General features: G+C 53.7%; 1 protein-coding gene across 2 annotated transcripts in view; it reads right to left on the bottom strand.

The window, feature by feature from the left end:
• Positions 1-18,733, bottom strand: part of CDH5 (cadherin 5) — a 39,371-nt gene extending 20,638 nt beyond the window's left edge. Inside the window, exons 1-2 of one of the 2 annotated variants that reach the window (XM_066242840.1) lie at positions 18,576-18,733; positions 2,552-2,771 (exon numbers count right to left, since the gene is read on the bottom strand). In XM_066242840.1, the coding sequence (XP_066098937.1) occupies positions 2,552-2,752 (201 nt within the window). In that variant the 5' untranslated portion in view covers positions 2,753-2,771; positions 18,576-18,733. Of the gene's footprint in view, positions 1-2,551; positions 2,772-7,913; positions 8,146-18,575 lie in introns of those variants that run through there. The other variant, XM_066242839.1, reaches the window with a different exon arrangement.
• Between the last annotated feature and the right edge of the window lie 2,081 nt (positions 18,734-20,814).

Here is a 20,814-nt window from a genome sequence, read left to right as displayed (position 1 = left end):
GGTTTCGACGCCTTTCTATTGGAATTGACCTGACATTTCTTTCATAATTAGTCTAAGGTTATGGATTTTGGGGAGCCCTTCTCTTTAAAAATTATCACTATATTTGGACATAATGTCTTAATGCCCAGAGCCACACTGACCCGTATTTGTGGACTCAGAAGTCTGCCCAGTGCTCAATCCCATTGTCCAACTGGCTCTGTAAACAAAGGCTCCATCTCTGGCCATGGTAAACAGGGACTTCCCTTCCCTCAGATGATGTCTTTGGGAGCCAGGAGGTGATCCTTGGAGCCTTGTCCTTGTTTCTCCCAGCCACCCTTGTCCCTAACCAAGATGGGGGCTATATGGGGCTCCTCTGTCCCCCAGCCCAATGCCAGGACCCCAGTGAATGCTGGTGGCAGGTGACGGCAGGCCTGACACTCTTTGTGCTGCTTGAAGACCCTTGGGTGAGCCCTTCAAAGGTTGCTGCGTCAGACTGCGCACGACACACGTGTCCACTGCTGTCTGTTGATCCTCCCTGACTCATCCAGCAGATTGCCCTCGGGGGCCTGGCCGCTCTCTCCAGCAGTGGATGATGATTCATGGCCTGATCATCCCATTACAAAGGATGTGGGTGGTTTGACGGCATTTTCCTCTATGACGCAGAATTCATATTTGTGTCGGGAATTAAGAACTCGGTTTACCTGGGGCTATGTTCTCCTAGGGCTGTGTCCTGGGCAAGGGTCTTTTCCCTCTGAGAAGCCATACTGAGGGGTTTAGGGTTTAAACTTCCCAGTCATTCTTGGGAGTCCCATGGGCACAGTCAGGTGGCCGTCGCAGGGTCTTTGAGTGGGTCCCCCTCTGCTGCTGTGGCTTTTCTGATGCGAGGCCCACCTGGTCCCTCCTTAGTCAAAGGGTGCTCTCCAATCTATTTCTCTATAACCACAGGGCGCCTCTATCGCTGCTGTGTGCGGGGTTCTTTGTCTAATGTATGCTATCCCTCTAGATGAGGGTGGGCAAACTATTTCTGTGAAAGACCAGATAGTAAATATTTTCAACTCTGTAGGTCCTACAGTCTTCATCACAGCTGCTGAAATATACCATTGCAGCACAAAAACAAACACAATTTGAAAGTGGATTACTCTGTTCCAAAAAGCCTAATTTACGAAACCAGGAGGTGGGCCAGAACTGAACAGGCTGCACAGGGCTGAGGACCGTGTGACCTGCCACTGTGTTCTTCACAGACCTGGCCTCGTGCTTGGCACCATAATTTCTCTCATTAGCCAGCTATTATTTCTTTAGCCAATCATGCTTAGGTTCTGAGAAGTTGGCACGGTGACATTTTCTGCACTTGAAAGAAAATTTTCAAGTGCAGAATGGAAAACTCTCAAAATATCTAGTTCATCTAGCTGTCATTGCGTGTAAAATTCCACCACAAGAGCCATCCTTTTGAATACGAATGGTTGGTTTTGACATCAATAACAGCATGGCACAGAAAGACAGTTCAGTTGTCACTCTGAGCTCTAGGAAGGGAACTGGGGATGAACAGCTTTTCAAGGGGAAGGAAGTAGGAGCAGGCTTGTGTTAGGTACTCTGTTGTGGGTATTTTAGAAGCAGAAGAGCTGTGTATAGTGACAGAAAACTAGGGAGTGGGGATAGTCTGAGAGAAGGGGTTTTTTGTTTTGTTTGTTTGTTTGTTCTGAGGAAGTTCAAAGGCCTAGACCAAGGATGGCAAACTATGGCTGGGACGATTAACTATCAGATGGGAAAATACTGTGGCTTGACCGGTTCTTCCCTAAGCCCTGAACTGGTCTTCTCAACCTGTGCATGGGGTGACCCTTTCACCAGTGATATTTAGTCTACAGACCAAGGTCTGGGAGAAAATGAACCATAACATTTACCATCATTTCCACCACAACCATATCACTAACATCTCATCACCACTACCACCATCACTGTCATGGGCACTATCACTACCACCACCACCATCAGCTTTCCCTGCCTCATCATCACCATCGTTATTACCACCACCACCAAATTCCCCTGGCTCATCACCACTGTCACCATTATCATTATTACCTCCATTGTCACCACCACTACCTTCCTCTTCCCCATCACCATCATCACCATCATCACCATCATCACCATCATCACCATCATTATCAGCATCACTGACACCAGGACCTTCCTCTTCATCATCACCATTTGACAATCACCCCACTATCACCATCACCTCCATGATCACCATTACCACCACCACCAACTTCCCCTTCCTCATCACCACTGTCACCATTATCATCACCACCATCTTCCTTTTCCCCATCTTCCTCTTCCCCGTCACTATCATTTACCACCACCACCACCATCACCAGCATGACCTTCCTCTTTACCATCACCATCATCACCTATTCTCATCATCACCACATCACCTTTCCCTTCATTATCTTCACCACCATCACCAGGACATCTGCCACCTCCATCATCTCTCTACCACCAGCACCATTACTCTCACAACTGTCATCCCCACCTCTATGACCACCACCACTGGGGGCCGCCTGCTCTGGGTGAGCCTTACCTTGCCCACATAATGGGGCAGCGAGGTGTTTTTCTCTTCAACAATGTGCATCTGGTTCCAAATCCAGTCTCTCTTCTGGCGCCGGTGGGTGGGGAGCATGCTGTGAGTGTCCAGTTGGGCAGGGTTAGTGCTCGTGGCAGCTGCAGTCAGCAGGCCTAGGCCGGTGCCCACTGCCACCAGCAGAATCAGGGACAAATACATCTTCCCAGGAGGCACAGAGCTGGGGAAAGAGAGAAGACTCCATCAGGGACTATTGGTTACTACCCCGGCGAGTGAGCAGTTCCCAGGGACAACCGAATTCCCTTTATCTGCTCTCTCCTTCATCCTTCACCCTCTGCTGATACCAGCAGAACCAGACTCTTCCTGCCGCAGTGAGCTCCAAGCCTGGGAGGGGAAGACAGATGCAGAATTCCTATTTAAGAGTCACATGTGCTAATGTAGAAGCAAGTGCAGGTGATAAGCGGGTCCAGAGGAGGGCTATCGGGAAGGCTTCCTGGAGGAGAGGGTGATGCTGATGCTGATGGTCCCTCCCAAAGCCTGTGCAGTGGGCACCCAGTCATCCTCATTTACTCAAGAAAATCAACATGCAGAGAAGTTGACGTTGGAGCAGGTGGTGGGGCTGACAGTGGGAGCCAGCTCACATTTTTCCGGCTCTTATTGCCTGACACTGTGCCAAGCACTTCATGTTATCTCATTTAATCCTCCCAACAACCCTCAAGCGGGGAGCATTGTCACGCTCGTTTTACACATGAGCTGAGGAACAGCGATTTAGTAACGTTTTGGAGATCACTCAGATTGTAAGCAGCAGAGTCAGGATTTGAATCTAGTCTGTCTGGATCAAAAGTTCAGGCTTTTTCCTACTACTCCTTTTTGTTAATTTATATTTCAATGAACAGTCGAAGTATGATGTTATATTAGTTTCAGGTGTACAATTCAGTGATTAGATATTTATGTAACTTATGAAGTAGTCATCCTAATAAATCTAGTATCCATCTGACACCATATATAGCTAATACACCGTTGACCAACTAGATTCCCTATGCTGTAGTGACATCCCTGTGACTATTCTGTAACTACCATTTTGTACTTCTTCATCCTTTCACCTTTTAAAACCTCTCCCATCTGTCAACCATCAAAATGTTCTCTGCACCTAGGAGTCTGTTCCTGTTCTGCTTGTTTATTTTATAAGATTTCAGATATTAGTGAAATCCTAGCATTTGTCTTTCCCTGTCTGACTTATTTCACCCCACACCATACCCTCAGTTTCACCCATGTTGTTGCAGATTGCAAGATTTCATTCCTTTTTATGCTGCGTCATTTTCCATTGTATCTCTCTACCGCTTCTTCTTGATCCGTTCGTCTACAGGCAGTCCCCTGGGTTATGAATGAGATAGGTTCTGTAAGTTTGAAAATGCGTAAGTACTGATATGCACAGAAAGGTAAAAATAAATATTATGTTCAGACAAACATTTGTCTAAACTGCATTTAATAGGTAAGTGTACCTGTTCAGCTTACAGACAGATTCAATTTGAGAATAAACCAACAGAACCTGTCTCGTTTGTAACCCGGGGACTGCTTGTACTGATGGGCACTGGGTTGCTTCCGTATCTTGTCTGTTGTAAACAATGCTGCAGTAAACATAGGGGTGTATATGCCTTTTCAATTTAGTGTTCTGGGTTTCTTTGAATAAATACGCAGAAGTGGGCTTGCTGGATCTTTCTTTGTCACTTGTTATAGACTTTGTTTTAAAGTCTATTTTGTCTGGTATAAAATTTGCTGCCCCAGCTTTTTTATTTTATTTTTTTAAATTTTCATTTTCATGAAATGTCTCTTTCCACCCTTTCCTTTCAGTCTCTGTGTGTCTTTTGATCTGAAGTGGGTCTCTTCTACACAGAATATGTAAAGGTCTTGTTGTCCATGTAGCCACCGGATGTCTTTTGATTGGAGCACTTCATCCATTTGCATTTAAAGTAATTGTTGACATGTATATTGTTATTTTATTTTTCATATGTTTTATTTTTTTCTTCTTATTAAGACCCTTTCACATTTCTTGTAATAATACAGGGTTGGTGGTGCTGAACTCCTTCAGCTTTTTCTTGTCTGGGAAGCTCTTTATCTGTCCTTTGATTCTAAATGATAGCTTTCCTGGGGAGAGTAGTCTTGGTTGTAGGTCCTGGCTTCCCACTACTTTGACTCTTTCATGCCAATCCCTCTGGCCTGCCAAGATGCCTTTGAGAAATCAGTTGACGTCTTATGGGAGCTCCATTGTAGGTAACTAACTGCTTTCTTCTTGTCACTTTTAAGATTCTCTCTTTGTCTTTAATCTTTGGCATTTGAGTTATGATGTGTCTTGGTGTGGGTTCATTATGTTTGGGACTGTCTGAGCTTCTTAGACTTGTGTGTCTGTTTCCTTCACCATGTTAGGGAAGTTTTCTTTCTTTTTTTTTTTTTACAGAGACAGAGAGAGAGTCAGAGAGAGGGATAGACAGGGACAGACAGGAACGAAGAGAGATGAGAAGCATCAACATCAGTTTTTCATTGCGATACCTTAGTTGTTCACTGATTGATTTCTCATCTGTGCCTTGCGGGGTGGGGGGAGGGCTACAGTAGACTGAGTGACCCCTTGCTCAAGCCAGCAACCTTGGGTCCAAGCTGGTGAGCTTTGCTCAAACCAGATGAGCCCATGCTCAAGCTGGTGACCTCGGCGTCTTGAACCTGAGTCCTCTGCATCCCAGTCTGACGCTCCATCTACTGCGCCACCACCTGCTCAGGCGGAAAATTTTCAATCATTATTTTTTTCAAATAGGTTTTCAGGTCCTTGCTCTTTCTTCTCCTGCTGGAGCCCCGTGATGCACAATGTCGGTACACTTGAAGCTGTTCCAGAGCCTCCTTACACTATCTTCATTTTTTTAGATTCTTTTTTCTCTTTGCTGTTCTGATTGGGTGTTTCCTACAATACTTCCTTATCTTCCAAATCATTGATTCAATCATCTGCTTCCTCAACTTACTGTTGAGTCCCTGTAATGGATTCTTCATTTCAGTTATTCTAGTTTTCATTTCTGAATAGTTCTCTTTTTTTAAAAAAATGTTTTCTGGCTCCATTTTTACGACTCCTAGGTCTTTGTTGAAGTTCTCACTAAGGGCATCCGCTCTTCCCCTAAGTTCACTGAGCATCCTTAAAACCAGTGTTTTGAATTCTGCATCTAGGAGATGGCTTGTTTCCATTTTGTTTAGCTCTTTTTCTGGAGTTCTGTTCTGTCTTTCATTTGGGATATGTTTCTTTGTCTCCTCATTTTGGCTGCCTTGCTATGTTTGTTTCTACATATTAGTTAGAGCTGCAACATCTCCTGCTCTGGGTAGAGTGGCCTTACATAGCAGGTGTCCTGTAGGTCTCGGGGTGCAGCCTCTCCTGTCCCCCGAGCCATATGCTCCAGGTGCACCCACCCCCGTGTGGGCTGTGCACACCCTCCTGTTGTAGTTGAGCCTTGATTGCTGTTGACACAGAAAAGGGAGGAATGTACCCCCAGGCTGATCAGCTGCTAGGGCAAGAGTCATGACTGCAGTGAGCACAGTGGAGTAGCTGCTGTAGAAGCCTAACCCCATGGAGCACGACTCTCTTCAGCAGGTCTGGTCCCCAGTGAGTCTGCCACTTGAGTGTGTTGCTTTGAAGGTGGTTGGGTGGTGCTGTCTGAAGCTGTCTACCTGGTGAGTTGGTGTTGGAGCCTCCTGGGAGGTTCAGGCCAAGGTCAGCCACCTCCTGTGCTCTCTGCCTGGGGCCACCGACACAACCTACAAAGCAATCTGCAGATGAATGCAACTTGTTTTGCTCTTGGAGGTGCCTGGAAGAACCAAGCTGTAAACTGAGGCTGACTGCCACTAGTGACTAGTGACAGGCCTGGGGTCACTTAGCAAGAAGTACAGGGCATGCCAAGGCCAGAAGCTGCTTGTTTGGGTTTGTGAACCTCTGAGAGGTTTTAGAAAAGTCTACAGCTAAAGCCAAAAGAGACCTTTGTGTAGAAACAGCACTGGAAGCATCTGAGGTCCGCTGCAGGTTGGGTGGGGTGAAGTCTCAGGGAGTCACGAGGGCTGAGTGACCAGTGTTAGCTAGGTTGATGGAGACTCAGATATGGTGCCTGCCTGCCAGCTCTGTGGGGGGAAGGGCTCCGCAAAGAAACAGTGGCCCCTGCCAGCACTTCTATCAGGGAGAACACTGACCCTCTAGTCCCCTCCTCAGAGCCAGACAACTCAGTTTCTCCCCAAATGTCCCTGGTGCCTCCGAGCTGCTGCCCCGGCACTGGAGCTCAGAGTGACCGAGTCTGAGTAAGTCCCTGTGGGCCCTTTAAGAGGAACTCCTGGGTCTCCAACAGCCTTCCGTCTCTCTGTCACAATCCCTGCCGGTTTGCACAGCCAGGAGTTATGGGGACTTCTTTTCCTGGCTCTGGGACCCTGGGCTGGTGAGCCTGGAGTGGAGCTGGGACCCCTCGCTCCTCACTCAGTAGGACCTTTGTAGCTGAGATATTTCTTCCAATTTTTGGCCACCAAAAATTGGAAGAAATATCTTCCAGTTGAGTTGGTGTTGGGCCAGCTCCTTCTGCCCATCTACCCCTCCTACCAGTCACGATGAGGCGTCTTCTTTACATCCTCAATTATAGGACTTCAGTTCAGCTAGATTTCAAGTGGTTCTGAATGATGATTGTTCTGTAATTTAGTAGTCCTGTAATTTTGATGTAGTTGTGGGAGGATGCGTCTACTGCGATTATCTACTCCATCATCTTGATCGGAACCTAATGTTCTCTCTTGTCTCAGCAGCTGCTATAATGTGGGACTAAATAAGCCTGTCCGCTGGTCAGCCCGAGCGGCCCTGGGGCAGCCTCGCTTTGGTCTTTGAAGGCTCTTATGAAACCCAATGTCTTAACCCAGAGGGTCGGACCTCACCCCAGAACTCATTGGAGACGCCAGCTTAGGAGCAGTCACATGAGCCAGGGCGAGGCAGGGAGGGGGTTGAGGGGGGGGGTCAGCTCGCAAGACTGATTTTGATATTTTCAGGGCCCAGTGCAAAATTTAAATGTGGGGTCCTATGTTCAGACGTCATTAAGAATTTCAAGATGGAGACAGAAGAACATGAAACCAAGCATGAGGGCCTGTTAGCACAGAATCCCCACCGTTGCCCAGAGTACACGACCTTGAAGGCAGCCTTCAGATCAGCCTGGACTGGGGTCTGGCTTCATCCAGAATTCCAGGAGGAGGAAGAGGGGTTTCCCCACTGTCCCATGGTGGGTGGAGGTTCTGACCTTGGCCGGCTCTATGTCCTCTCAGCCCTGACCCCACCGGTCCTCCCCTGCTGGGTGCCTGTATCACTAACCTGTGGCCCCTGGAATGGTTCAGAGGAAGAAGGCAGGTGGCTGGTTGTGGGACCAGGATTCCTCCCTGGAGAGACACGGACTGGCGGGGTGCTGGGTAGGAGGCCTGCTGTCCCCTGCCCTGGTCTGGAGGAGAGGCTGGACTCTGCACATCACAGGGGCCTCCCAAACTCTAGTAACATTTCCTCGGAGACCCTGGCGCCAGGCTGGCCTACGTGAGGGCTGAGAGGACTGCTGATCTTAGCATCCCAAGTTCCCATCCGATGGCCCCTGTCACTGGCCCATGAGGAAGTAGCCTGCTAGGGTTGACATGGGGCAGGGCATGCCCCAGAATGCACGTGCCGTGTGCCCGGGGGAGACCCTCCTGGCCCTGCATCTCACATTCCTCAGAGACCTGGTGCCCTTTGACATCAGACCTGGAAAGAGCAGCCATTCCAGGCCAGAAGCAGTTAGTGAGCAAAGGCGGGGGGGGGGGGGGGCGGCTTGGGGCCCTTGCCAGGACGCTGGTTCTGACTCAGGGGTGGCAGCGGACATGACGCCTGTCTCAGCCTCTCTGGATCCACGCCCTGTGGGTCATTTCCTTCTTTGCCTAGAAAGGAACTGCAAGTCTTGGTTCTTTCTTCCTCCCTCAAGTGAGAAGTGACTTGGAAAAGAAAAAAAAAAACAAACAAACAGGAGTGAAATTGAGAAACAGAGTTTTTAGGTCTCTGAATAGGACAAGGTGCAAGCCTCAATGAGCATTGAGCCACTATATATACTGGGCCCCTGGGGTATAGCAGTGAGCAGGATGGAAGGGACCCGCCCTCAGGGAGCTCACACTGTGGTGGGGACACCAGGAGACTAAGTAAATAAAATATAGCAGCTAGTGATCAGAGGGGCTCAGGGGATTACAGTGGAGGATGCAACAGAGGGGGCAACTGGATGAGACAGAGGGGCCAGGAAAGGCCTCTTAGAGAGGTGACAATAAGCCAACATCTGAGTGTCAGCCCTAGGAATGCAAGGGAAGGAAGGAAATTCTAGGCAGAAGAGACCAGCAAGTGCAAAGGCCCAGGGGTACCACAGTGGGTAGTGTGTTTGAAGACTAAAAGAAGGCCCCTTGGATAGATAGAAAGGGGCACTGGGGGAGAGTGAGGCACAAGCAGAGGTGACTAGGTCAGTGTGGGGGGCTGAAGGATACCCCCCCCCCCCCCGCATCCTTGGCTCTAGAACCTGTACGTGACAAAAGGGCTTTTAGAAGGTATGAATAAGTTAAGAATCTTGAGATAGCGAGATTGAGGTGGGGGAAGAATTAGGAGAAAGGAGATATGACATCAGAAACAGAGGTTGGAATGCTTTGGGACCACAGGCTTCTGTGGGCGGCTTCCAGAAGCCAGAGAGGGCAAGGAAGTGGATCCTCCCCGGAGCCGTCAGAAGGAGTGCAGCCCTGACCTTAGGCCACCGAGGCCTCTTTCAGACTTCTGATCTCTAAGAGTATGAGATAACAAATAAGTAAACTGACGTTGTTTCACAATTCGGGGCGGCTTGTTGAAGCAGCCATGGAAAACTGATGAAGTTGGGTCCTGCCATTGGCTGTAGGGAGGGAACTGGCTGGGCGCGGGTGGATCGAGGAGGCAGCCACTGTCCCTCAGGTGACAGGCACTGCTGTCCCAGACCCGTTGAGGAGGGCATGGCTGCAGGATATGGTTTGGAGGCGGAGTCAGCAGGACTTGCTGGGGAAAGAGCTGTAGGTGGGAGGCACGGAAAGGGTTCAAAGAAACTCCAAGTCTTGGGTCTGTGCAGTTAGGTGACTGCAGGGCCTTTATGGAGACTCGGAAGAGTGGGCTGGCGGCGCATTTGGAGGGGAGGAAACCAAAATTGTCTGCGTGGCCTGCGTCAGTTGGGAGTTGCCTATTAAACTTCTCTGTGGCCTTGGCCAGCAGCGGCTGCAGACCAGCCTGGGACTGTGGGGAGGAAGCAGGCCTGAGGCCACTGGCAGAGGGTGGCCGGGTGTGAAGGGTGTTTAAGCTCACGAGGCTGGAACAGTAAGGACAGTGGGGAGCTGGAGGAGAGAGGTGGTCCACGACAGCACCCCCTGCCCCCGCAGGTGGCCCCCTCTCCGCCTGGTGAACTTGTCCTTCAGAGCTGAGCCCTAGTCTCTTGGCCTAGGGACTGTCCTTGGTCCTGGCCTTGCAGCCCTGCCCACCCCTGGGTGTGCCCCACTGCAGCCCGGCTTGAGGCTGCCGTGGGGTTGATGGCCGGGCCCCCCAGGGCGGCTCGGTCACAGCTTCCTCTCCTTCCTGGAGGAGCTCTCCCCATCTCGCCCCACGTCCATCTTCCCCAACCCCTGGGCCCGGCCACGTCCCACATGGGTCTCTCCCCTTTGGGCGTGCGCAGTGCAGGGTGACGGCTGTGACCACAGGCTCCACGATCCACAGACCCCCAGTCACACTGCTTTGTCACTGAGTGGCTGCACAAAACGCTCTACCTGCCTGAGCCTCAGTTTCACCACCTGGACGGTGGGAAACTAGCATCTACCTCGCAGGGTTGTTTTCAGGCTGAAGCAGAGAATGTGGGCAACATGGCTGATGAGCGGTAGCTAAAATGAAGCGTTCTGTGTATGAATCCTCGCTGACCCTCTGGTTCCTGCTCCTTCACATGCAGCCGTGCAGCGGGGGATTGGCCGGCCCCCAGCTGCCGGCCCCACTGCCCCCGCACCTGCCCTGACCTCTGCTCCGTGCGCAGGGGCTGGACCCCTGGGCCTCCCGGCTCCGGCTGCTGCCGCCGGCCAATAGGGGCTCGAGCAGGAGCTCCAGGGATGGGAGAGAAGGGGCTCTCTGCCGCTTCTTGTTTTTTGGCCAGAGCTGCTTGTCTCCATGGTGACAGCTCCTCTCTGTCAGCCCCTTCGCAGTTCTGTCCCTCCCTGGATTCTAGAAACAACCTTCCCTCTTCTGTGTCTCTGGCCCTGGGTGGTCGCGCCTCTCACTATTGCTGGTCTCCGTGTGCCTCAGTGTCCCCCTTGTCCCCTCAGTTGAGCTCCCAGCTCTGTAACTGTTCCCTTCACAAAGTCCCTCCATTTGAGCCCCTGGGGACAATACTGTCACCTGCCAGGACCCTGTCCGGTACAGTGAAGAGGAGCAGAGCTTTCTCCTCGTGGTCCCAGGGCTGACAGCAGCCTTCGGCCAGACAAACAAATAACCACGCTGGGCTGAGATAAAGCAGAGGTCACCAGTCCCAGGCTATGGCCACGTGGTTCACGGGGACATTAACCCCTCAGTGGGCTTTGGCTGGCTCCACCTACAAAGTGTTCTCTGAATGTGCAGAAAAGTGCCTTGGGTTCAATCTGTGTCAAGCAAGGACCCTCATGTGAGCCCCGTAGCCTTGGCACATAGGACTGGCCCAGACCCCACAGAGTCACCCTATATCACCAGTGTGTCACCTGCTGGGGTGGGCAGGGAGGTCTGTGTGCTCAGCTCTATGTCAGTGAGCAGTTAGTGCGGAGGCAGGACCTTGGAGATGGGGGCCTTTGGGAGGTCGGGCTTACAAAACCCCGTCCCTTTCCTCTGTTCTGGACCCTTGAGTGCCATCCTGAGACAGCCCTTCCTTGCCTGGAGAAGTGGAGGGGACTGAAATTCCTGTTGTTAGTAATCCCATTTTGCACAGGTGAGGTTCAGAGAGGTGGAGTGAGTCCTCCCAGGTAACACAGCAGCAAGAGGTGGAGCCAGGGTTTGAACTGCGGCTGCCTTTCACCCCACACAATGCTTTTCTCATCACTTCCCTGCTCCGTGGTGACAGCCGCGCAGTGATAATCAACAACTGTTCTCCTTGCTGGGCTCTCATAGATGCCATCTCATTCCGGGTCCACACTGTCCCCAGGAAGTAGGAATTATCAGCTCCATTTCACGGAGGAAGAAACCGAGGCTCAGGACAAATAAGTCAGAAGTGGTAGACCTGACACCCTCAACCAGATCAATCTTTTTCTACATCCTGGACTCCTTCTCCACTTGATCTCAGGGGGACCTGAGGGACACTTCCATGTGAAGAGCCATGCTCACTTGTGTCTTTTCTCTTCTGTGTTAGAAACTTTGCCATCAGGAAGGGTGCCCGGGGGGAAGGGTTTTCACCAACAATCGCTGCCACCCCTCCTGCCAGGGAGAGGAAGTCAGGTGGCAGGGCTGACTGTACCCACAGCTGGAGGCAGAATTTTCCACGGCGGCACCCCTGGAGGTGCCGTCAGAGCCGCAGCTGAGGCCAGGCTTATTTTAGCCCTTCACTTTGTCACAGATAGGAGTCGTGTCTCTCGGCTGCACTCAGAGAGTTTTCAGAGAGATCAGGGGGGCTGGGGGGGTTGCATATGACAGATACGCAGAGGGTTGGAAGATTCTGGAAGTGATTTTCATGTTCAAAAATTCCTAGCCGAGCAGCCTTAGGAGCTTGTCTAACAGCCACCTCGGGGGGAGAGAGGACTCACAGACGGTGTGCTGGGGAGGTCAGGTGCTGCCCGCGTCCCTGCCACCCAGGATCTGGGACAATGCCCATCCCCGGAGCCCTGTTAGAGACCTTTGGGGGCAGCTTCTAAGGGACTTGTGGATAGAGATGGGCCCTCTGTGCCTTCGGCTGGTCTGAGAAGGTCTACAGGGCCCAAAGTGAGAGGACAAAGCGTGGCCAGAGCCCCTGCTGAGCAGGCATGGCGCCCAGGAGCAGGGGAAGGGGAGCCCCGGAAGGTCCAGGGGATGGCTAGATCACCTGGGTTGGGGTGGCAGGTTGGGGCTTGGGAGAGTCCCAGAGTCGGGTCTATGTCCACGCGAATGGGGTCCCTGGGGTTAAGATCCAGATGCTGGGGGGGGCACACACTGAGGGGTGGCTCCCAAGGCCGAGCCAGTGGGGCCCTGCGTCTCCGTCTGCTTCTCTGCAGTTACCTGTCTGCACCCCAAGGGGGCTGGGTGAGCCTCCAGGAGTAGCCCTATCCTGCTGGGGTTCACACCCACCAGGCACGGCCGCGTCCTCGTGGCCTTCACACTTGCCGTTCTCTCTCCTCTGCCTGGATTTAGCTCACATGTCACCCTTCTCTGAAGTCCTCTCTAGAGCGTTGGGGTTACAGTCACTCAACAAACATCCATCGAGCACCAGCTATGTGGCAGGCACTGAACTGCACACGGGGAGCAAACGCGGGCTGCATCCTGGGGGGCGGGAGGGGAGACGGACACGACCATTTTGTAAGAAAGACAGTGTTACGGGTGACGTGTGCTTTGGTGTAGGAGCGCAGGAGGCTGTGAGAGGCAGGGAGGGGCGGGTCTCAGTCCACGAGTGAGTCCTGCCTCTGTCCTGCTGTGGGACATCAGGCCAAACTCCCTCTGCTCCTTTTCTCTTTGTGGCCCCCACGTGTCGCTGGAGTGTGGCCTTGAAGGGACTGTGAGGTCTCCTTAGCTCTGTGTTCTTTAAAAGCAGGGGTTAGCCTGACCAGGCGGTGGCGCAGTGGATAGAGCGTTGGACTGGGATGAGGAAGGACCCAGGTTTGAGACCCCGAGGTCGCCAGCTTGAGTACAGGCCCATCTGGTTTGAGCAAAAGCTCACCAGCTTGGACCCAAGGTCGCTGGCTTGAGGAAGGGGTTACTTGGTCTGCTGAAGGCTCGCGGTCAAGGCACATATGAAAAAGCAATCAATGAACAACTAAGGTGTCGCAACGTGCAACGAAAAACTAATGATTGATGCTTCTTATCTCTCTCCGTTCTTGTCTGTCTGTCCCTGTCTATCCCTCTTTCTGACTCTCTCTCTGTCTCTGTAAAAAAAAAAAAAAAAAAAAAAGGCAGGGGTTAGGGGGGTCACAGGGCACAAAGGAGGGGAGGGGAGGGGAGGGGCTGGAGATGCTCCGTTTGTAGCTATATTGACCCTCGGAAGCCTGGACCCAGCTGGGAGCCACTCAGAGGGCAGCCTGGCAGATACTTGAGTTGGTCCTGCCCTGACCATCGGGCAGACCCCTACTCCTCGACCTGGCCAGGGCCCTGCTCAAGCCTGAAGTTTTAGGGGCTAAGTTTGGGCTTTAGGAGGGGGGGGTTATTGAGTAGGCCTAAGGTCTAAAACAAACAGGAGTGAAATTGAGAAACAGAGTTTTTAGGTCTCTGAATAGGACAAGGTGCAAGCCTCAATGAGCATTGAGCCACTATATATACTGGGCCCCTGGGGTACAGCAGTGAGCAGGATGGAAGGGACCCACCCTTGCAGGGAGTGGAGGAAGCTTCCAGGTCAGGGATACACATATGACATCCTTAGGCCTCATGGATATAGCACACCCTCAAATGTACCTATGCAAGTACACACCCCTTCCCAGGAATCTGCCGCACCAGCTCCTGCAGAGCTGCTCTTCGGGTCTGGCCCCTCTGCTCCCTCCCAGCACACCCACTGTCCGCTGGGACAGGGCCTGGCCGCTGAGTCCAGCCCTAGGCACAGCCCCAGAGCGGGGACTGGACACTTAGTCCCGGCACAGCCTCCTGCAGGCTCTGGACTCCAGCCCAGAGGCCCCAGGTCAGGGATAAAGGCTGGGCCCAGACCATGCAGGAGGTGTGTCTTTTGGAGGGGACCCACTGAGCCCCCTGCTCCCTGTGTGGCCCTGGGCAGCTCTTCCCATCACCCTCCTACCCCACCACCTCAGTCCAGGGCCGAGGGTTGAGCCAGTGATCCCAAACTCCTTCAGGGACCGCCACATTGTCTGCTCGAGCCTTAGGATTTATAGCTGGGCCTTGGCAGCTGCAGCTGCTGAGAGGATGAGGGGCGAGGCCCCGGCAGCCTCGGGGCTGGGTGTGTTAGGGGTGGGGCCGGGCAGCTATGAGCTGACCCCCAGGGCTTTCTCCTTCCTCTTGGACTGTAGCTCAGTTCAGCCCAGGCACCTGCTCCTGTGGGTCCCAGACCTGATCCCCTCCCCTTGGGGATCTGCCCTGCCTTGATTCTGCTTAGAGCTGCCCACACTGACCGCACTGCTCCCCTGCTGACGGCTCTCCCTGCTGACCCCTTTCCCTGCAGGACGAATCTGGTTCCTGAGCCAGCGCTCAAGGCCCAGCATGACCGGGTGTGTGTCCCCTGCCCCCGCTCTGGCTCTCTGCTTCCCCACCTCCCTGCTCCTTCCCCCCACGAGGGGAACAAGATGTTTCTGGAATGCACAGTGCTTGTTCTCTCTCCAGCAGGCTTTTTGCATAGGCTGTTCCCTCTTCCCAGATGTCATTTCTCGCTCTGTCCCCTGAGAGAATGCTATACGTCCTTTCAAGCCCCAGGTTGCTTTGTCCATGAGGTCTTCGGATTGATTCCTGCCCCTCGCTCGGCTGATTGTCTCTGACAAGGCAGGTCTGGGTCTGTCTCCACTCCATCCAACATCCAGCTGCCTGAGCTCAAGGCTCTGCACCTCAATGTATTAGCGTCCCCACAGCTGCCTGCCTGCCTGCCTGCCTGCCTCAGTCTCAGCTCTGGTCTTGTCACTGCGTCCTTCCTCACTCACAGGGTTCAGAACAAACCTGCATATTCGCAGACACACCTTGGGTGGTCAGAGCAGTGCAATAGTTGCTATAACTCAGAAGCTCTCCCCTGTCCCCAAATAGCCTCCCTAATGGCCGTGATGGTATCAGATACACTACTTTTCAGATTTTGATCCTTTGGGGACATTGAGATTATCCTTCTCATGGATCCCTGCTGGACGCACCCTTACCACTGTGCAGGCGCCTCTGGCAGCAGGGCTGGCAAAGCAGAGCTCGCAGATCGCCTCTCTCCCCTTCCCGTACCCTTAACCACAGTGCTCACTCCACTGAACTTGAACTCAGCCCCTGAATCCTCAGTACAGTCTTGGAGTAGATACTACCAACACACCAGAGCTAGTTAGCAGTTTGAAACAAATCTGTACTGGGGTCTCCAGGCTCCACAATCATCCAGTTTGTGTCCCTGTTTCCTACTGGGCATCTCCAAGCTTCAAGGGGAGAACACCTTCCCTTCAGCCTTATTAGCCTCCTCTGGGCTTCCTGACTTTGACTGGGGCTCTGAGGCAGTCAGCGGGGCCAACAGAATGAGCTTGTTTGAACCTGCACAGTCGCTCATGAGCTGTGTGGCCTTGGACCCATCCCTTGCCCTCTCTGAGCTCTAGCTGCTTCGTTAACAATAACTGCCTCCCTGGTCAGGGGCATTCAATGAAAGCGCTGGGTTTGAAGCCTGTCATAGTGTAGATGGTCAGAAAGTGTCTTGACCCTCATCCACTCACCCTCTCCAGCCTAGAGGGTATGGACGTGACTGGCCGAGTCACAGCTGCCCTCACTTCCTCGTTCTTCCCTGCCCCCACCCCCATTACCCTCTGTTCTTCTCCAGAAGGAAATCTCATTCACCGCCTGCCTGGCTTGGCCTGGCCCATGGACCTGCTTCCTCGTCTTCCTAGTGTCTACACCTGCCAGGGCTTACTGTCGTACTGTGTGGCCCCGCACAGGCAATCTGGAGATCCTTTAGTGGGTTTAGGGATCTTTGAGTCCCTCCCTCCCCCAGAGAGAGAAGACCGAGGATCAGATTGTGGAATCAGAACCTGCCAGTATCCTATGGGGCTCCTGCTTTTCTTCCAGGAAGCCTTCTATGATTTCTCTACCCAACCTCCTCTTAGACCTGGGTTAGGATGGGCTTTTCAGTATCTCGCCAGCCAGAAGCCAAGCTCCTCAGGGCAGGACTTGTCTCCTAGAACATTTCATTCCCAGGGTTATTGGGCTCCTGGCTCATCCTGGTACCTGCTTCTATGGTTTAAATAGTCAGGTACAGTCCTGACTTCCCCGCTCTCCAAACTTGAGGGTGGTAGGGGCCGTGGGGTCAGAAGAAGCTGGCCTCACTCATATCCTCGAGTTTCCTGCCCCCACATCCTGCCCTTGTTCACCAGCACAATTGTTTAGGTCCAGACTGCGGGGCAGGCAGTTTAACCCCTTCAAGGCCAGTGGACACCTCCCCTCCCTCTTGACCCCAGTAAGCCAGCATTGGCAGGATGGCAAGGACTCAGTGGCTCCCCAGCCCCCGGAGGTCAGCTGCTGCCCTCCAGGCTGGGCCCATAGACGGCTGAAGTCAGGCCAGATGAAGAAGACCCAGCCCCCCACGCCCGGAAGATGAACCAAGGCTCCTGGTCCCGGCACTCCCAGCCTTCAGTGTCACTAGGTCCCAGCGCTCATGGCCTTCATTGTCACTAGGTCCAGCGCTCATGGCCTTCATTGTCACTAGGTCCCAGTGCTCATGGCCTTCCGTGTCACTAGCTCTCCAGACACATCCTGCTCTGAAACCCTCCGGCCAACCCTGGCCTCTGCAAGTCCTCTTCCCTGCTTCCCCCAGCAAACCTGTCTTCTCCTCTAGGATTCTCTCTGCCCCTCGATCGTGGAAGAAATGTCCTTATCAGGGTTGGGGCGCAAGCTTAGTGCCGGCCTGGGGAAGAGCTCCGTGGGAGTCCTCTCCCTGTCGCCTCGCCCCCCTCACCCGCTGGGGACCGACCGACCTCAGGGGCCGAAGCCTTTATGTCGCTCACAGTCATGGTCTGCTCTGGGGTAGCTGGTAAATTTAGCTGTGATTTCTTGAAAATACCATACTGTGACTTTCAGAGCCAGGTGTGAACATCGCCTCGTTAAATGGACTCATGAAGAGACCATTTCCTTCCTTTAATGGTACCTACTTATTTTCTCCCAGAGCTAGGTGAGAAAGCTGAGACGTGGAGAGGCTGCACGGTGCCAGAAAGAGCCTAGCTTTGGGGGTACGCGATGCTGAGTCAGCCCCCCGCCCCAGCTCTTACTTAACTTCTCCAAGTCTCACTTGCCTCCGCCGAGAAAGGGAGGAAGGCTGTGCCTAGCCCGTGGGGCGGTGGGTGCGAGGGAGACGCTGAGCTCCATTGTTTAAGAGCCTTCTCCGCAGGGCCTCCAGTTCCCGCAGTGGGAACCGGGAAAAGACTGCCTGTCTCCATTGTTCAGACTAGCAAACTGAAGTTTGGTAAGGTGGAGTAATTGTCCCAGAGTCCCACAGGCAGCGAAGGGTAGAGCTGGCTCTTACTCTAGCCCACCTGCCTTGAGGTCCTTTTGAGGGACTTCTCTAAAATACAAGGGCCGTGGATACCTGGGTGTAAGGGAGAAGGAGTGGGCCACCCCCCTGGCCCCATCTCCCGCAGCCCTGAGGGGGGCAGGCAGGGCCGGGGCTCCCACAGGCAGGGCCTCAGGTACCCAGAGTTAAGCCTCAGCTTGTCTATTTTGAAAATGGGGGTGCAGGCTGACCGAGGGGCTGAGGCTCCCCTTCCAGGGTTGCTGTCCCAGTCCCCACAGAGCCTTGGGGGCAGGGGAGGGCGGCAGGTCGCAGCTAACCCTCTCCCAGGGGGAAGGAGGGCTGGGTGCCTGTTCCCTGGTCCTGGTGAGCTGGGAACCTCGGGCGGCCCCCTGCCTTCCGAGCCTGCCCACCGGCGGGAGTCACAGCGAGTGGGAGAGTCTGCGTGTGAGAACCTAGCCCTCACCCCTCCCTCAGCGCTGGGAGCTCCCGTTCACGCACTTCCCAGCTTGCTCTGTGCTGGGAAGAGACCCCGTCTGCCCTGAGAACTGGCTCTTCCTTGGTGGTCCCCAACAGCCACCATTCTTCAGACGGGAAAGGCAAGAGCCCTCCTGTTTTGGGTACCTGGCCATGGGTCCGGTCGGTTGAGGTTGGGAGTCCTCACTCACCTTGCTGTGGGCTGAGAGGTGTCCCTGTTCCGTCCGACCGTCTGTCCAGGGCTGGGGGCTGGGAGCTGTGTGGAGCTCCGCGGACAGCCTCTCGAGGGGAGCCACACCCGCAGCAGCGCAGCAGCGAGGGAGGCCAGCCGCCACCCTTCCAGGTTTCCAGCTGGCCCGGGCCCACTTCCCCCTGGGATGGTTTCCTGTTATTGTTTCTTTGTGAAGGCCGGGTGAGTGGCTGCCTCCCACCAGCCAGCCTGTCCCCGCCGGAGGCCTACCCCGGGACCCGCCTGGGACACTCAATTCACGCCCGACTCCAGGCCCAAATCTGGGGCCCTGAGCTCAGTGCCCGCCAAGGGTCTTAGTTATCTTTCTTGTAACCCCGAGGGCAGGTGTCATCATTGCCATTTTAGAGCTCAGGACACGGAGCAAGTTTAAACAAGTCCAGGTCACCCAGCTGGGGCGTAGCAGCGTCAGAGAGCCAGCCTGGGCCTGTGGGGTTGTTTGAGTTTAGGAATATCAGATGGGCTCGGTGTCCTGGTTCTGTTCCCCAAGTGACTATGGGCCATTCATGGCTCCCCGAGCCTCAGTTTCCCCATCTGTAAAATGGGGATAATCAACAGGATTCAAATTGCAGCTTGGAGGCCAGGGCAGCTGAAGCAGGACCCGAGCTCATGGGGACCCAGGAGCTGGGTGCGCAGGTGGGTGTCTCAGATTCACACGAGCGTCCCTAGGAGGAACTTTTATAAACTGCAGACAGTGGGGCCCCTGCCCAGGCCAGCTGATTTGGAATCCCCCAGTGTTCGTGGCGGGAGTCTGCTCTTTGAGTAGCTGCCCCTGTTTTAACGTGGGGGAATGGCTGGTTGGGAAGTCCTGGACTGGTTCCACTGGACAGCTGGACAGCCCCGGGAGGGAGAGGGTTGGCCCAGCGGCACTTAGTAAGTCAGCTAGTGGACTCTAGTTTGGAGACGGGGCATGGCATGGGGGCATATGTTGGGGGAGGGGAGATAAAGATTTCTCTGTGTTGGGCACGGGCAGTTTGAGATGGCCCTTGGACACCCGGGTGGTGACGTTCAGGTTGGCTGATGGAGATGGGTGGATACAGGTGGCCTGGAGATGAGCTTCAGAAGCTGCGAGCTTCCTTGTGGCTGCCGCCGGCATCCAGAGGAGCGGAGGCGCTTACAGGGAGGGGGCCTGGGGCCTCTGAGATCTGGAGATCTTCTTCTAGTGAAGAGAACCCATCGAGGAAGAGAGGAAGTCAGGGGAGTCAAGTGAGTACCGGCGTGTCAGCTGGCTCTGCCTCGGGAAAGTGGATTTTGAAGATGCAAGTCATCGATGACTGTGGCCAGAGCCAGTTAAGTGGGAAGGAGTAGACAAGACAGGTGAGAGGGGGCTCGTGAAGTGGACAGTGAGGAAGTGGAGGTAGGTGTGATCACAGCGCTGGCCCCAAGACTTGTAGTGAATGGGAGCAGAGAAATGGAAGGCTTTCTGTTTGTTTATTTTTTAAAGTTAGAAGAAATTAAAAAATATATTTTTTGAAGCTATGTTTGTGTGCTGAGGAGAAGCCAGGTGAGATGCTGGATGCTGGAGGGAGAAGAGCGACGTCCCGGGAGGGGACAGTCCTGAGGGGGCCCTGGGTGGGACCCAGCGCATTCGGTCACTGTTTGTGGAAGGAACAAACAAAGCCCAGTGGCTCCTTCTCCAACAGGATTAGCTCTGCCTGCCCCTGCCGGAGGGTGGGGGTGACCCAGAGGAGTCAGGCCAGGTCAGTGTCTGTCCCTGCTGCTCCAGCCGCTCCCCCCTGCCTGGGCCAGCTGCCTGTCCTCGTGGCATACGTGCCCACAAGGTATTACTTCGTGCTGAGTCTCAGACCTGGTGCTGGTGGCAGGCTGTGACAGGGTCTGATCTGGCATAATCTGCCAATTTCCTTTGTGTTCCCAGTGTGTGAGGAAATTGACTCTGCCCACTCTTCTTGTCATATCATAAACAAGGGATGGCCGCGCAGATCTGTGCCCCTAGGTGGGGACAGGGTGGCCATGCAGAGATAGTCTAGGCCCTAGGAGGGAGGTTCGTGCCCCTGAGGATCTCATGCCTGATTTCTGCCACTACCCACCCCCTGCTCCAACTCCTCTGGAGGCAAAGGAGGTAATGGGAAGGCACAAGGCCAGGAAGTGCCATTAGGAGCAAAGGAGGCGACTGGTAGGCCGGCAGGAAACGGGGTGGTGTGCGCAACCTGATTAGCAGCTAG

This window comes from Saccopteryx bilineata, chromosome 9 (assembly GCF_036850765.1).
Source record: "Saccopteryx bilineata isolate mSacBil1 chromosome 9, mSacBil1_pri_phased_curated, whole genome shotgun sequence".
In the NCBI taxonomy this organism is placed as follows: Eukaryota; Metazoa; Chordata; class Mammalia; order Chiroptera; family Emballonuridae; genus Saccopteryx; species Saccopteryx bilineata.
The sequence above is the reverse complement of the archived record's forward strand: the minus strand, read 5'-3'. Positions and strand labels throughout refer to the sequence as shown.